The sequence below is a fragment of the Felis catus genome, chromosome B3 (genome assembly GCF_018350175.1).
Source record: "Felis catus isolate Fca126 chromosome B3, F.catus_Fca126_mat1.0, whole genome shotgun sequence".
NCBI lineage: Eukaryota > Metazoa > Chordata > Mammalia > Carnivora > Felidae > Felis > Felis catus.
Window position 1 is genome coordinate 52,761,141 of NC_058373.1, and position 16,020 is coordinate 52,777,160.

At 43.5% G+C, this 16,020-nt stretch overlaps 1 protein-coding gene across 18 annotated transcripts in view; it reads right to left on the minus strand.

The window, feature by feature from the left end:
- The window catches only part of GLDN (gliomedin), a 103,004-nt gene that overhangs the window by 17,236 nt on the left and 69,748 nt on the right, over positions 1 to 16,020 (minus strand). For all 18 annotated transcript variants that reach the window (XM_045059312.1, XM_045059309.1, XM_045059308.1 and 15 more), the window contains 3 exons: positions 9,449 to 9,500; positions 1,206 to 1,223; positions 730 to 837 (listed from right to left, as the gene is read on the minus strand). In XM_045059312.1, coding sequence (XP_044915247.1) covers positions 730 to 837; positions 1,206 to 1,223; positions 9,449 to 9,491 — 169 coding nt within the window. In that variant the 5' untranslated portion in view covers positions 9,492 to 9,500. The remainder of the gene's footprint in view (positions 1 to 729; positions 838 to 1,205; positions 1,224 to 9,448; positions 9,501 to 16,020) is intronic.

The window sequence follows — 16,020 nt, forward strand, 5'->3', positions numbered from 1 at the left end:
CTGCCATATAAATAGGTGTTATGTAAATGAATGAACTTGTTTTTTTTTTCATGGTTTCACTGGGTTGTGGGCTGCATATCAAGCATGCCTCTTCAAAGCCAGGGATCTGTAAACCTTTTTGAACATCACTCTTTTGCCACCTGCTCTGTACCCAATGCTAGCATGGTGGTCTCCTCCCCCTCATAGTTGGCCCTCAGAATGCTCAGGGCTGAATCCTCAGGATTGGATTACATTTCTGGGGCCTTTCTGGGATAAACAAAATGTCTGCACACTGATAGCCATCGTTATTCAACACCGATTCTCATTTATAATTATGATTATTATCAACACGTAAGGATCAATTCTGTTCCGCAATTAAAGCTGTAATGGCTGGCCTTCTGCGGACTGAGCTGCCTTGGACCCTGTGGGCCATCAGCCATCACACAGCCCAGGGAGTGTCCCTGGGCTGCCCCTGCCCCTGGCATCTGTCAGTCTGCACTAGAGCAGGCAGAAGAGCGGGAGTCAGTTCCCAGGGAGGCTGCTCTCCAGTTGGATATAAACCTTTGTTAGGGATGCACTAAAAAGAATGCTCTTGGCACCTCAGCTCATAGTTTCCAGGCAAGAATTAAACCAGTTCTGCATGCAAAGATGTAACAGTTTCCTCCCACTACACCCAGCTTTGGCCCATCCAAAAAGCAATAATTGAGACAAGTAACAAGGAAAAATTAACTAGGAAAGTTGCCAAAATACCCATTTTTCCTCTTTTTCCAGTTGCTCCTTTTTCTCCTTTCGGGCCCTGGGGACCAGGCTGTCCATCTGATCCATTGTGTCCTGGTAACCCACCAACTCCCGGAGGTCCTGCGTCAAAACATGGGAAACAAGAACATTTAAAAAAGTCTTCACTGGGGTTAACATGGTTTCCTTGAGCCAGTGAAACTGGACAGGTGATGCCTCTTCCAGATCTTCTCCTGCCTCTTCCCTTCATTTTCCACTTGTGCTGCCGCCACCTGATGCAGTGACAGATGGGGAATGGTAATGGCAGGTTCTCAAGTGGGAGCAGACAGGAGAGCTGGTAATTTGGGTAGAAAGAAGGAGGGGGACACATTCATAGTCAAGGCCGACTCCAGATTCTACCTCCCTTCCCACCTCAGTCCCTTCTGAGGGATCCTGGGGAACTAGTCCCCCCACATCCTCCCCATGACGTAGGAAAATCCATGGGTTCTTACCTGGTGGGCCAGGTGGTCCTACAACAGAAAAAGAAATTAGGTGATAAAGCATGGGTGGAAGAAAGTGCAGTCAGCACCACAACCCCAAAATCAAAGAGCACCTTCCCTCTCTTAACAAGAACTAATCAGGGGCGCCTGGGTGGCTCAGTCGGTTAAGCGTCTGACTTCAGCTCAGGTCATGATCTCGCGGTCCGTGAGTTCGAGCCCCGTGTTGGGCTCTGTGCTGACTGCTCAGAGCCTGGAGCCTGTTTCAGATTCTGTGTCTCCCTCTCTCTGACCCTCCCCCATTCATGCTCTGTCTCCCTCTGTCTCAAAAATAAATAAACGTTAAAAAAAATTTAAAACAAAACAAACAAAAAAACAAGTACTAATCATCTACTGGCCCTAAGCAACCACTCCAAGCCTTTTATTTAGAACTTGGTATAGGGGTGCCTAGGTGGCTCCATCGGTTAAGCATCCAGCTTGGTTTTTGCTCTGGTCATGATCTCAAGGTTTCGTGAGTTCAAGCCCTGCACTGGGCTCTGTGCTGATGGTACGGAACCTGCTTGGGATTTCTCTCTCTCCCTCTCTCTGCCCCTCCCCAAGTCACCCTGTCTCTGTTTCTCTCAAAACAAATAAACTTAGAACCCAGCATATTTGCCCAAAAGATCCTTAAAAGCAATTCAGCATTTGCTGATAAAAACCACTTCTGCTTAAGTTTCAATGGACCAAGAATAATTTCTGAGTGGGCCTCACCACAGATTCATAAATCAGTCATCTCGCAAGCAACCAACTTAATTAAATGAGGTTTGGTAGCAACACAGAAGGGCACTAGTGCAGCCTGGCACAGGTAAATGTCAGCAAATGGTCATGTTGTCATTGCAGGGCTGAGATCTGGCTGTTACAAGAAAGCAGTTCCAAGAGCTCTCACCCAGCCAGCTTGTCTCCTCCAGGCCCCCCAAGGGTGATTGAGAGCAGAAGCTGGTTCTCAGGTCTCTTTCTGTTACATGAAATAGCCTGAGAACAACTGAGTGCCCAGATCAGGTAACAAACACCTTGCTTAACGTGTAATTACCCTAGGACCTAAGGGGCTCAGATGAACCATTTACACATAATCTAACCAAACAAATAGGAGAGTCTTATTGTCAATTATTTTATTTAAGCACTCAGACAAGCTGGTGAGCTTATGCCATGAGCAGTTGAGGTCCTTTTTTTCTCCAGAACACATACAGTGAATACCCTTATTGAAGTGGAAAGGTCTTTCTATAAATCAAAGTCCGTGACTTTGCAGAAGACCACCATTTACTAAGCACTTACTGTGTGCACTAAAATCAACCAAGAAGCAGAAATCTTGGTCCCTATGTCTGCTGTGTTTACAATCCAGCTGGGAAAGGCAGACACTTTGAAATCACAATGAAATATGAGTGAGGGAGTTTCAGAGAAGGAACCCCTCAAAGGAGTACTGAGCAGCCTGGACATGTGGTGATCTGAGGCCTCCAGAGACAGTGAGCCTTGAGCTGTGACACTGAAGAAACAATGGGCATAACATGGCCGTGGGGGTGAGGGCTGGGCATCCCATGTAGGGAGCCAGCAAGAGCAAAGGCACAGGGGTGGGAACTTGAATGATGCAGGGTGAGAGAAAGGAGGAAGATAGGCCAACCCGCCATGTGTAGAGATGAGGCTAAGTACTTGGTGGGGTGAATGTAGGGCAGCAGCGTTTGAATGCCAAGCAGAAAGGTATAGGTGCTATCTGCAAGGCAATGGGGAGCTATGGTAGATCTTAAGTGGTGAATGATGCCGTGAAATCAGTGTGTTTTTGAGCTCTTCTCTGTAGATGGAAGTTGAGTACAACTAGGGAACAAGATGAGAGAGAAAGAGAGGTGGGGTGGGGAGAAAATACCCAGAGGATCTTTGTAGTTAAAATTAGGGGCAAGGTTGTGGACAAACGCAGTTGGTAACTGTAGAGCTGTATAGAAAACTAAAAATTCAAGAGGTTTTTCAGAATAATGAGCAGGGCTCCATGTCTGATTGGGTAGGAAGCAAATGAGAAGGACTCTCAGATGACTGGAAGCCTAGGATATTGATGGAAAGAGGTTATTTGATAGACACGAGGGCTCTTGGAAGGGTAAGTGTTGAATGCATGCTTTCAATACACACTGTCCTACTTGGGGCAAAAATGATTTGCTGAAAATGGCACCATATTTTCTAGGGTCAGTGTAGCCTGTGGCTACATGACTTTACCACCAGCTGGCATATCATGTACACACACATAAGGGGGGGTGATGTGAACAGTTGACAGATGTCAGAAGAAACCAATCATCATTCCTGACTATAGATGGAGCCAAATTCAGAGGTGCAGATTGGTAGAAAAAAGGTAAACAATCAATAATTGACTGTATATTGTAGGTTTCAAGAGTTCTCAGGACAGTCCAATAACCATTTCTATGTAGCAGTAGTAGTGGAGAGAGGTCCTGCCTAGAGCTGTATGTTTAGGACACTTCTGTCATGACTAAGAGTGTCAGTGTGGTGAAATGTTTAGATTAGGGTTTCCTGATATTGACCTGAAGTTCCTTGACACCTATGGCTACAGTTCTTAGTCATTTGAGTCCATAGAATCACCCAAAATGCGTGTTACAATGCAGATACCCAGACCCTAGCTGGAGATTCTATTTCAGTTTGGATTTAGAGTGAGGCCCAGGAGCACACAGTTTTACCAAGCACTACATGCAGGTGATTGGGAAGCAGATGGTCCGGGGTACTCCAGACCTGAGGGGAAACTTTTCTGGGAAAACAATCAGTCACTATCAATGAACCCTTAAAGGGGTCCCTGACCTCAGAAAGGTTGAGAGTTATTAGTATGGAGGCAAGATTAAAATGTCCAAGCCACATTTGGGGATGGAAAGAGAGGTGAAAGCACACCACATCTGGAGGAAGGCAGGTGAGAGACAAGGTATCAGGAAAGAGAGTGAAACTGAAGATGTGGAGGGAATCCAGGAAGTCCTGAGCCCTGAAATTAATGGAGAAGAGAATTTCAGAAGAGAGAGGATGACAAATACTTCCAAAGAGCTCAGAAGCATAGCTATAGCGATGGTAAGCCTCTATCTCAGTCCCCTCTCAGGATGTCAACAGAGCTGCCCAAGGGCCCCTTGTACCTGGAGGAAGCTCTAAATATGTGTTATTATAATGATGTCAAACATCAAATATGTGCCAACTGGGCCTTTAGAAAACTATTTTGCAGGACGTTTTTTCACCTCTTGACTCTTCTCTTCTTGAATAACAGAACCTCTGGAAATACACGTAGACAGCCAAGTTCATGTTAGCACAGTATGCAGGGCTGGTCCCATGGGATAATGGAGCATGTTTGGGGACTTGGAGCCTTGGTTCATATGTGGTCCTGTCTCCCACCACCTTCCTGTTGCCCACTGCCTCTGGCCTCCCTAGGACAATTTTTCTCTGTTGCCTACTCCTGTTTTTCTGTTTCTATTCTTGCTTCTGATGTGTCTGCCCTGCTCCCCGCCCAGTCAGTGATGGCTGCCACCTTCCACACTGGTGGGGGCCCAAGGGTGAGTGTGAAGGCTAGGATTGGACATGTGCCCTGCATACCTTAGTCACAGAGTGGGGTCTCCTGTCCTTCTGAGGACCTGTTCTTGTGCTGTGAGCATCCCACCCTGAAGAGTATAACACTAAATAGCAAATAAAAAGCCCCCATAGCAGGTGGAGAGGGAAACCATAGAAAAAGGAAGGAAGCCCTTTTCCTGCTTTTTTGAACAAGGGGGCCTGCATTTTCACTTTGCACTGGGCCCTGCCAATGCTACAGCTGGCTCTGACTGCCCCAACTGACATTCCTAGCCAGAATCGATTAGAAGTGGGTGGATGCTATAGCTGAGCCACTTAGAGTTTTTGCCTCCTTGACATCTGAGATTGACCCATGATGCCCCTAGTTATGTAAATGAGAGGTCTGTGGATAGCCAAGTAAGGTAAAACAATGCCTGTCTGCAGAGAGATAATCTGAGAAATGAGGTGGTGACTGATGTTGACATGACAGAACCACAAGATGGCAGCACTGGGATTCTGGAGTCACCAGAACCAACTTGGAGCACCCTGGACTTTGCGGCAGAAAAAAGCCTCTTTAGCTGTGTTATGCCACTGAGATTTTATGATTTAATTGTTACCAGAGCGTGGCTTAGCCTATCTTGATAAATACATCTCTCTATCTTTACAATAACTGGCAACCCCTTGCCTTTTTTCTTTTCTCAAATAAGCTCTGGCGGGTTTCTGGTACTAGCGAACAGAAGAATCTCAGACAGGAAATACAGATACAACAGTTATGAGGAATGAGTAATAAAGAAGCACTTCCTGTCTTTAAGGGTGGGCACTGGCTTGCTGTGGCTCACACTACAGGCCTCTGGAAGGCCTGCCCATGGGGCTCCTCTCACCATGGCCATTCCAAATCACAGGGAAAGGTTTTACTAGCTTCCCCCTTCACACTGAGATGGTTGCCAGTTTCAAGGCACCTGCTTAGCACAGCAATGACCACAGGGGACGTAGCTACACATTTCCCAAAGTCTTGCCAATTGAGGAAAACAAAGAAGCCCTCAAATAAAAAATCCAGAAAGGAATATTTCAGAAAATGAGGTCTGGTTCTGCTGCTTTAGAAAGAGCTAGTAAAAGAAACAGCTTCATAAGCCTGATACAGTCAGGCCTGGTGCCTGTGAGGTCTGTGGTCCTGATTCTTTCCCTCTCTTGCTCCCATCAGGGACTTCCCAGGGCTTGGGATTCATGCCAGCCACAGCTTCAGGGCCAGACAGGAGCTCTGGCCAGAGGGAGTGTGACTCCCCTTTTCCTTGGGAGCTAGGAATACTTGGCTATCCTTTAGCGATGGCCTGAGAGGGCCTAAGCTCTCACATGTGGAGCTGGGATCTACCAACTATAATAGACAATAGGCTAGTTGCTCAGTGAGGCCAGCTGAGTGAGAGCCTGACCAGCTACACTAGCTGTTTCTGAGAACAGCCTGTCGATCAGTTTACCAAATGTTGCAGTGGCCACAGCTTTGAGGCCTCAGTACCCTCCCTACGTGTACAGCCTCTGCAGCTGCCCCTGCCACCGATTATTGGGCCAGTCCCAGGATGCTTAACTTGGAAAGGCATCTTTCTTCACGTGTTCCCACTAAACAGCAGCTTTGGTCTCGTCCCATTTATTTGGTGCATTTCAACTTTGAACTGTGGCATGGCAACCTTAAAAAATTAGAGTAGGGATGGAAAATGGGTTTGATTTCAAGTGCTAATTCTAATCAATTAGTACAGCTCTCTGGAACACCAGGAAAGAATTACATGAGGCCATGCTCAGTGGCGACTGTGATCCATTATTAATGTCTGCCTGGGTGCAGGATGAGTAGTGACTAGTGCCATCACTGGGTTTGGAGTCACTTGGCTATAAGGAGAACAGGCACTGTGGATGTGAAGCACCTCAGCCCTAATAAGCAGTTCAGTAATGTGATAGTTCAGAGGTTTTCCAGCAAGCCCATATGCAGAGTCCACTGGAAGGGAAGAATAACCCAAGAATCTGCCTTCTTCAGGACACCTGCTATTCCAGCAGATATGCTTCTGAGGTCCTAAGGAACTCTGGGCTTATGGTCAGGATGCATCAAGAAAAGCATGCTGTTTACTCAAAAAGCACAAACTTGGCACTAGTAAAAACGCCTAGCTACTCTACCTAGTGACTTGCCCTCACTTTGCCTGAGAGGTTACAGATGGTACACATCTGTCCTTGTCCCCATAGCAACGGCAGCTGCATCCAGAAAAAGGAGCAGGGATGGGGTTTCACAGTCACAACTGGAATAGCCTCAAGTCATAGCTCCTGCTTTTTCAAAGATGAGTCCAGTGTAAAGCTAGACCTTGTTCTCAGGCCTCAGGCCCCAAGCCTGGAGTCTGCTCTGGGAGCCCCTCCTGCCAGCATCTTCTTGGGGCTCTGGACCAAGGCTCTCTGCCCTTCCCCCTGTAGTTGCCAATTCGGTTCTGGGTCCTGTCACCTTCCTGCCTCGAGTCCAGACAGCTTGGTCTCTCCCAAGGTACCACCTCACTCCGCAACTTGTACTTTTCACACCTAAGTTTTAATTGAAGAGCTTTCTATGTAAAGGGGGACCCAATTTCCAGCTGGCATGAAAGGAGAAGGTGCTGGCTTCTGAAAAGATTTTGAGGTACCGAAGAATAACCTCCTCCACCCATTTCCAGCACATATTTGATCCCCTCCCCCAGTCTTCTCTAAGTGGTCTCAACAGCTCCACCTGCATTCACTGAACAGCCTGGCTCTCCTTCTATCACGTCTATAATAAATATCAAAAAGGAAGAGGCTTTTCCTGTGCCTCTCAACAGGGCTTTTGTGCCTGTAATTCCATCCATCTGAGCATTTTTCTAGCGCTCATTACTGTCACACGGGGGAACTCTGAAAAGGACTTCCAAAGATGGGAGAAAGGTGCTTAAGACACAAGAGTTTCAGAATGAAGGACCACGCTGTTCTGAAGATATTTAATTTTCTGTGAGGGCTGAAATGTGACTTGAGTAATTCAATTAGCATTTCCCAAGAAGCCACAGGATTACAGCTTTTCTCTCTAACATCAAACTAAGCAAACAAGAGTCAGATTTGGATGCAGGGTAAGTGTCTTTCTTACCAGCCCGCCAACCCTGATTTAAGCATTTACAGAAATGATAGGTTTAGTCATTCAACAAACTCCCATTGCGCTCCTAATGCATGGTAGGTACCAAGCAGTTCTGGGGAGAATACTGCAGTACTGGACGAGGTTTCTTAGAACTGGATGCACACTGCAGGGGTTCTTTTTTTTTTTTTTTTAAGTTTACTTATTTATTTAGAAAGAGAGAGAGTGCACAGGATAGCGGCAGGGGTGGGGGGAGGGGTAGGTGGGCTCAATTTCACAAACTGTGGGATCATGACCTGAGCTGAAGTCAAGAGTCAGATGCTTAGCCCAATGAGCCACCCAGGCACAAGGAAAATGCAGGGTTTCTTAACCTCCAGCAGTGCTGCCTGGTCAACAGGGGCCTCCCCAGAGCCTAAGGCCATAGGCAAAGGTTCAACAAAAGCTTCACCTGGCTTCAAAGTCTTGTGGTTATGTTTCAAAGTTCACGACCATAAAATACTCTTAAATACAGAGAACATACTGAGGGTTGCTAGAGGGGGGTGACGGGCATTAAAGGGGTGACGGGCATTAAGGAGGACGTCATATGTAAGAGATATGACATGGGTGTCATATGTAAGAGATAAATCACTGGGTTCTACTCCTGAAGCCAAGACTACACGGTATGTCAACTAACTTGAATTAAAAAAAAAAAGAAAAAAGAAAAAATGTATATGGCTCACGAGAGCTCTGCATTTACTTCATATTATATTTTTAATGCAAAAATAATTTCCCCATTTCCTCAGAATGGAGGAGAGAAGTAGTCAATGCTGTGTCTGAAATCAGGCTCTGTAGGCCCATTCTTGGGCCTGGACAGAGCCTCCCTCTGCCTGGGGTGCAACACATTGGGTGAATGTTCTGGGGTCTGTGTTCTTCCTTTTCCCAAGCTTCTAAACACAGAAGGCAGGCACCCCTCCCCTCAGGCAAGAGGCAGGACTCTGTTAGATTCAGGTGTACATGAACATATCCATAGCACTCTCCTCCTCCCCTGCCCAACCCATCAGCCACTCTGTGTCCCTTGGCTTGATGTGCCTCAGGGTTGATTTCCCTCCCTCCTGTTTCTTTGTCCTTGATTCATCAAGTGGAGGGGACCTGTGTATGACATAACTTTCCGTCTCACCTAGCACACAGTAGGCCCCACACACAGAGCACTCTTCATCAAAAGTATTCTGATTTATCAGTAGTTTGCTTCTAGAACTTTCCATTTATGCCATACATATGATGTAAGGAAAGAATTACTTCTGCTAAGGTCTCTTTCCTTCCTTTCTTTTCTCTTTTAAAAATTAATGTGAATAAGGAAAACATCTATGGCCCCAGTTCAAGGTACCACACGTTTCTAATTACCCAAGACCCAGTTATTTTCCATGGCTATATTTCTATGGCAGTACCAAAAAATGTTCTTTTTCATAATTATATTACAATTGATTTTCATTTCATTAAAAACATCTGGTAAAAGTAAACCAACATGTGTTTTTATCACCCGCAGCATTCCCAGGTGTTCATTCTGCTCTGGCCCTTTGGCTACCACACGTGTTTGTGGTGTGAGCCACTCCTGCTCAGTTCCAGGCTGGCCTACCTGTCAGGCAGATGCCCTTGGTGCTGTTACATAGATCCACCATCACTCGGATCTGCAAAGAGAGAGGATGATTAATAGCAGCACAGAAGACAGTGGACCCCAAACTTGCCCTTTATCCAGGCAAAAAGCAAGCAATGAGAAAGATTCACAAAGTAACCTCAGGAGGATATTCAAAAGTCTGAGGAAAAGTTAACGTAGAACTGAAAAGGAAACTCTTAAATGATCTCAAGATATGTGATGACAGAAGCTCATCTGTCAATATTGTCAACTGATCTCCTTGACGTCTATCCTCTGAGAAGACAAAGGATGGCGAAGGAATTGCTCAATCCAATTTTGAAGGTTGTATTGAGCCAGCCCTCCAGCATTTGAAGGGCCCAATCTGTGGGTGGGTTGAGTAAAGAGGGCAGGCTTTGTGGTTGGGAGTGTGCACTTACTAGCTGGGTGAGCACAGACATGGTACTTAGCCTCTGGACACTTGGGTTTTCTCTGGAAATGTAACTACTCTGAGCACTTGTCTTGAGTTCTGCCCCTCAAGGGCAGCATGGATGCTGCCCAGATGATAGTAATTTTCATGTCACATGGATACTGTCCACTCGTCACTGGATGGCCCATCTGTGATAGGTGGTCACTGCAGCGTGGTATTAGCCTGGTATCTGATTTCCCCACACCGGCTTTGCGGTCCCTTCCCCAATCCACTCTCCATGCTGTGCCCAGTGAGTGTCACAAAAAAACAAATCTGACTGGATCAGCCCTGATTCACATACTGTTGTGATTCTTTGCTGTTCTAAAGATAGAACAAAGCTCCCCCTTCTCTGAATTCATCTCATACCACTCCCCTTTCCCTGTCTGTCTCCCAGCTATACTTTGCCTCAGTTTGCTCATCTATAACATGGAGATAGAAATAGTGATTATTTCTTAGGACTGTTGTGAAGAGTAAGTGAAATCATTATATGTGAAGTTCTTGGAGCAATGCCTAGCATGTAGGAAGCACACACAAACATGTTTTCCATTTGGTGGAGGCAGCAGAGACTATAGATAGGAGCAAGGATTCTGAAGTCAACCTGCCTATATTTGAATCATGGCTTTGCCATTCACAAGCATTGTGATCTTGAGGAAGTTATTTAACCTCTCCGTGCTTCAGTGTTCTTATCTGTAAATGGAGCTAATAGCACCTACCTTATAGCATGGTTATATGGATTAAATGAGCAAATACATGCAACACATTTAGAACAGGGCCTGACACATGGTAATCACACTATATTTATGCTACTGTTTTAATAGTTCCTTAAATATGCCAAGAATGACATAGTTTAATTTACCATCCAATTGTTTTCAATTTACAGACTCAGTAATCTTTAGACCCAAATTAATGTGACATTTCAAAACTGTGGAGAGAAAACTTATTACTTAAGAAGTGAATTTGAGACAGCTGGATAGACATCTGGGATAGATATATGGGGGATAAACAAAAAGTTTAATCCTTACTTCACTCATTACACTAAATAAGTTCATTAAACGATACTGATAAAACATTTAGAAGTGAAAAACAAATTCATAAAAGTACTGGAAGAAAACTTGGGGAAAAAAATTATAATGGCATTGGAGTAGGAAAGATTTTTCCAAGAAAGAAATGACCCCCATACTATATATATAGGAAGGATGTATAAATTTGATTGTCTAGTAATTTAAAATTTCTGCAAGAGGTAAAATACTACAAGTGATAACAAATGAGAAACATAGACCTTGAACAATAATTGCGAAGGGCTAGTATATAAAGAGCTGTTACAAAGCAATACAGAACAAGAAACCAAAAGGAAAATGGGCAATGGACCCACACAGGAAGTTCAGAGAAAAAAAACAAGAGTGCTCATTTTCATTTATAAAGAAATAAATTCAAACGATGAAATGCTATTTTCCACCTCTTAAATTTGTTAATAAAAAGACTAGCAGAGCACATTATCATGGGAGTGTCAGGAAAGCAGAACTCTCTTTTTTCCCCCAAATTTTATTTAAATTCTAGTTGGTTAACATACATTGCAATATTGGCTTCAGGAATAGAATTCAGCGATTCATCACTTACATACAACACCTAATGCTCATCACAACAAGTGACCTCCTTACTACACATCACCCATCTAGCCCATCACTCACCCACCTCCCTCCATCAACCCTCAGTTTGTTCTCTATCACTGAGTCTCGGTTTGTTTCCATCTCTTCTCTTTTTGCCCTCCTTCCCATATGTTCATCTGTTTTGTTTCTTAAATTCCACATATGAGTGAAATCATATGGTATTTGTCTTCCTCTGACTGACTTATTTTGCTTAGCATAATACATTCTAGTTCTGTCCACATCATTGTAAGTGGAAAGATTTCATTCTTTTTTGATGGCTGAGTATATATACACATACACCACACCTTCTTTACCCATTCATTGGTCGATGGACATTTGGGCTCTTTCTATAGTTTGGCTATTGTTGATATGCATGAAAGCAGCACTCTCTTACTCTGTTGATCAAGTGTAAAGGCATGCTATCTCTTTGGAGGGCATTTTGACAGTAACTACTAAAATTTAAATGGGTCTACCTTCTGCACTTTGGGATTTATTCTTCAGATATATACACACAAGGAGATAGAAGTACAAAGATGGTTGCTGCAGAAATGTGAGCAAGAACAAAAGCAACCCAAATATTTATCAGAGGGGTCTGGTTAAATAAAGTGTAGCATACCCACAAAATGAAATGCTGTGAAAAAGAATGAATTTAAATCTGTAAGAATGATATTGAAACATCTCCAAGATAAATGAAAAATGCAAAGTATAGAGCAGCATGTGTAACATACTTTAATTTATGTAAAAAATTGTTGTGCATGCAAATGTTTCCATATGCTTCTCTCTTGCTGCTTTCAAGACTCTCTGTTTTTGGCTTTCTCGAATATTTATGGAAAGAAACCTAAAAAGCCTCAAGTGAGGATGAATGGAGGGCTAGGGCAGGAGGAAGCTGTACTAAGCATGATACACCTTTTTGCTTCATTGGAAATTTTCACTGATTATGCTTTCAATTAAACTCTTGTTAAAAAGAATTATTTTTAAAGATTTTTATTTTTAAGTAATCTTTACACCCAATGTGGGGCTTGAACCCACAACCCCAAGATCAAGAGTTGCATGCTCTACTGACTGAGCCAGCCAGATGTGTCTAGAAAAACATGTTTTGATTTGAGGGGAAAAACTGTTTTGACTTCTACCTAGGTTTATTCCATTTGCTAGGAGATCCAGACTAAAACTCATGCTGTATTTACTTCTTGTCAAGTATGTCAACAGGTATCTACTGACAGCTTTAGAAATTTATTGTGAAATGTACATATCACAAATACACCGATGTGTACAATTTCAAGATGAATAATAAAACAAACATATATATCTGACCCCCCAGGTAAAGAACGGGAGGTGCTTCTCCCCATAATGCTCCAGCCCCACCAACTCTCTGACACAAGGTATATTGTACAATATGCCTCTCCCTCTTATACAAGTAAGAACATAGAAGCTTAGAGAGGTGACATCATTTACTCAAGGTTCCATCACTTGTAGTGGAAGAGCTGGACTCAACTCCAGCCTTCCTGTTTCCAGGTCTGCTGTGCTTTCTATTATGGCTCTGATGACTATCTCAACCCAACCACACAGAAGAAATTTTGACTTACCATTTTAGTCATTTTCATAAATGAATGTAATCAGCTGCACTATGGACAAAATTTATTATCTTAAAAAATGTATAATTGCCCATTGAGAGAACAAAATGTTTCATTTGTTGCCTGGGGGATCACGGCTGAAGGAGTCATTTGAAACAACAGAAGCATCAATAGGGAAAATTAGCCTTTATCTTTCATATATTCACTGTCAGTCAAAGACAGTGAAGAGTTTTCATTTCCTGACCTTTTGGCTCCATTTATATGCTAAATGTCAATTTAGATATTTACCAGTAAATTGTGTTAATCTTCACACAAGAATATTCTTTTAACAGACTTGGGCTATTTAAGATTGTATCACGGTGAAACATATGGTATGAAAAGTTATGGCCACAAGAAACTCAAAAACATTTTTTCCTGATGATAATGATTAAGAATTTGGAACAAAATAAGAGAATTCAAAATTGGTTGTCACATAATCTAGATTGTCAAATTAAAGAATCACATTTGGCATAGAGAGCTTTCTAAATCTTAATTTAGGACTTGAGAATGGCAAAGCTGGAAGAGGCCTTACAGCTCATTGTCCTGAGGGGTGTCAGGCACAATACATCTATGAGGTGGCCCTGCTCCCTCCCCAAGTCCATCTTCTACCACTTTCCCCCTGTCACTCTGCTCCAGTCACATTGGCCATCATCACTCGTCTTGTCTGTGCCTCTAGGCTGTGCTCACAACTTCACTGAAACCTCAGCTCAAATGTCACCCCTTTAGGAACACTTTCCCTGACTCTCCAGCTGAAAATAGCCCCAGTGGCCACTCTCCATCACCTCACCTGGCTCTTTGTCTCTGTAACGCTCATTGTTATCTAATATTATCTTACTTATGTCTGCATTTATTTATTACTTGCTCCTGAGTGGAAGCATTTTGAGAGAATTTGCTGTTTTGTTTCTATCCCCTATGCATAAAACAGTGTCTGTTCCCAGACCTAGAACTTCCCTGGGGTGATAGAGTTCAAGGAGGAAAGTATGTCAGTGGTCTCCAAGGGAGAGCTTACCTTGACAGAAAGGTGACAATAAATTGTTAACCTGGGTTTATGATGTGAGAATCTGATGGTGTTAGGAAGAGGGTGGGTGAGGTGCAGAAACAGCTCCACAGCAGTGGTGGGAAGTTCCTCCCAACCCACAGATGCCATTTGGGGGACACACTGTATGAGAAAATATGGCTGTCACCCTGAGTCATAAAGAATGGTACCTCTGAGAGCTCAGGCTTAGTGCACCCTTGGTCAATGGGTCACCGAGGTGGAATCATCTCCCCAGAAGAAACACCATGGCTCGTCAGGTCATCTCCCCAGTGAGAAGATTAAGACAGTAATGGACAGGGACATATCACATTGTATGGGGACTTATTCTTAGTGGTGACAACATGTGGTACTGATGAGAGAAAAGACAGTCAAAATGGATCCTACTACTGGCCTAACTAGACCTTCCAGTTTTCTCTCTGGACACAAACTGGTGTTGCTGGGTTAAAAGATCTCATGGGATCTTGAACAATCTATAGGCAAAGAAGAGGCCCCAGGAGAAAAATAATGAATTTCCTGCTAACTTGGCATCAGACAGCAAATGCTGGCTTTAAATTCAACTGAAAAGAGATGGGACATAATTTGGCAGTATCCATTAGAAAGAAAATGCTGTGAATTGGGAATCTCACTTGTAGGAAGAGTATACAAGTGTTAAAAAAACAAAACTCTACCAAGTAAATTTGAAGATCTGATTGGCTTTATTAAACAATTCATGAATTGGGCAGCATCTCTTGAAGCAAGTAGAGGGAAGCTTTGCTAAACAAACAAACAAACAAACAAACAAACAAAGGATTTTAAAGGCAGAGGAAGGGCATTAGAAAAAAGAAGAAAGGAATTTATTAGCACAGAATGCATTGTGTAGGCAAGGTTGCCCTCCTAAGGGGAGCAGAAGGGGTCTATCAGTAAATGTCCTAGTACTGATCAGGGAATTCCATGTTGACTGGCTAAAGGTTACATTTTTGGGGTGGGGGGGGGGTGGAGTTCTGGGGTGGGAGGTGAAACTGCTGTTAGGTTAGGTATTAACCTTGGTTTGCTGACTTGGCCTAAGTGATGCTATTTTGGGGCCTGCAGTTGTCTTTTTAACAAATCCCCCCCTTTGCTTGGACTCTCAGCTCAACTGAGAGATGTGATCAAAAGTTAAGGCATTAGCATCACTCTTAGCTACTGCCCTGAAATTCTTGCAGTTTCTGTTGTTCCTTTCTATGGTCCCCATAGGTCATGACGTTTTGACTTTATCTCTGTCACATTCACAGGTGATAGCTTAAGGCTTACATTCTTTAAGTTGGTCAAACTTTTGGCTCCTTTTTTGACAATCCAGTCTTAAGGAGATCATTTACTTGATGGCTAGTGGCTGTGAACATACATTTAGAGTTTTTGAAAGAATACCAGGGAGATTATTATGATTACTAGAAGCAGGATAATTCCTAATTTTTGGAGTGCATTTTGAAGCCATGGTCCCCAATACCCAAACCAATCAGAATCAAAAAAAAAAAAAAAAGACCCCACTGAAGGAGCACCCTAGTAAGCTAAGTTGTTTCAGAATGGGCTGAAGCCCCAAGAGGGACCTTGGGCCAAGTCCTTGGGTCCCTCATCATGAGGTTTCTTGGTTTTGCTCAAGAAAGAATTCAACAGCAAGCCATTTGGAAGAGGAGACAAAGATTTATTAAGTAGAGAAGTAAGAAAGGAACTACGTCACAAAGTAGCAGTCTCTCCTCCCAGAGGGGGAAGAGGATCCTCCTTTTCCTGTAATGAAGAACTTTGTAAGTTTTTAAAATTAACTAACCATATAGGGAGGGGCTTACTCTTTAACTTTGGGCTTA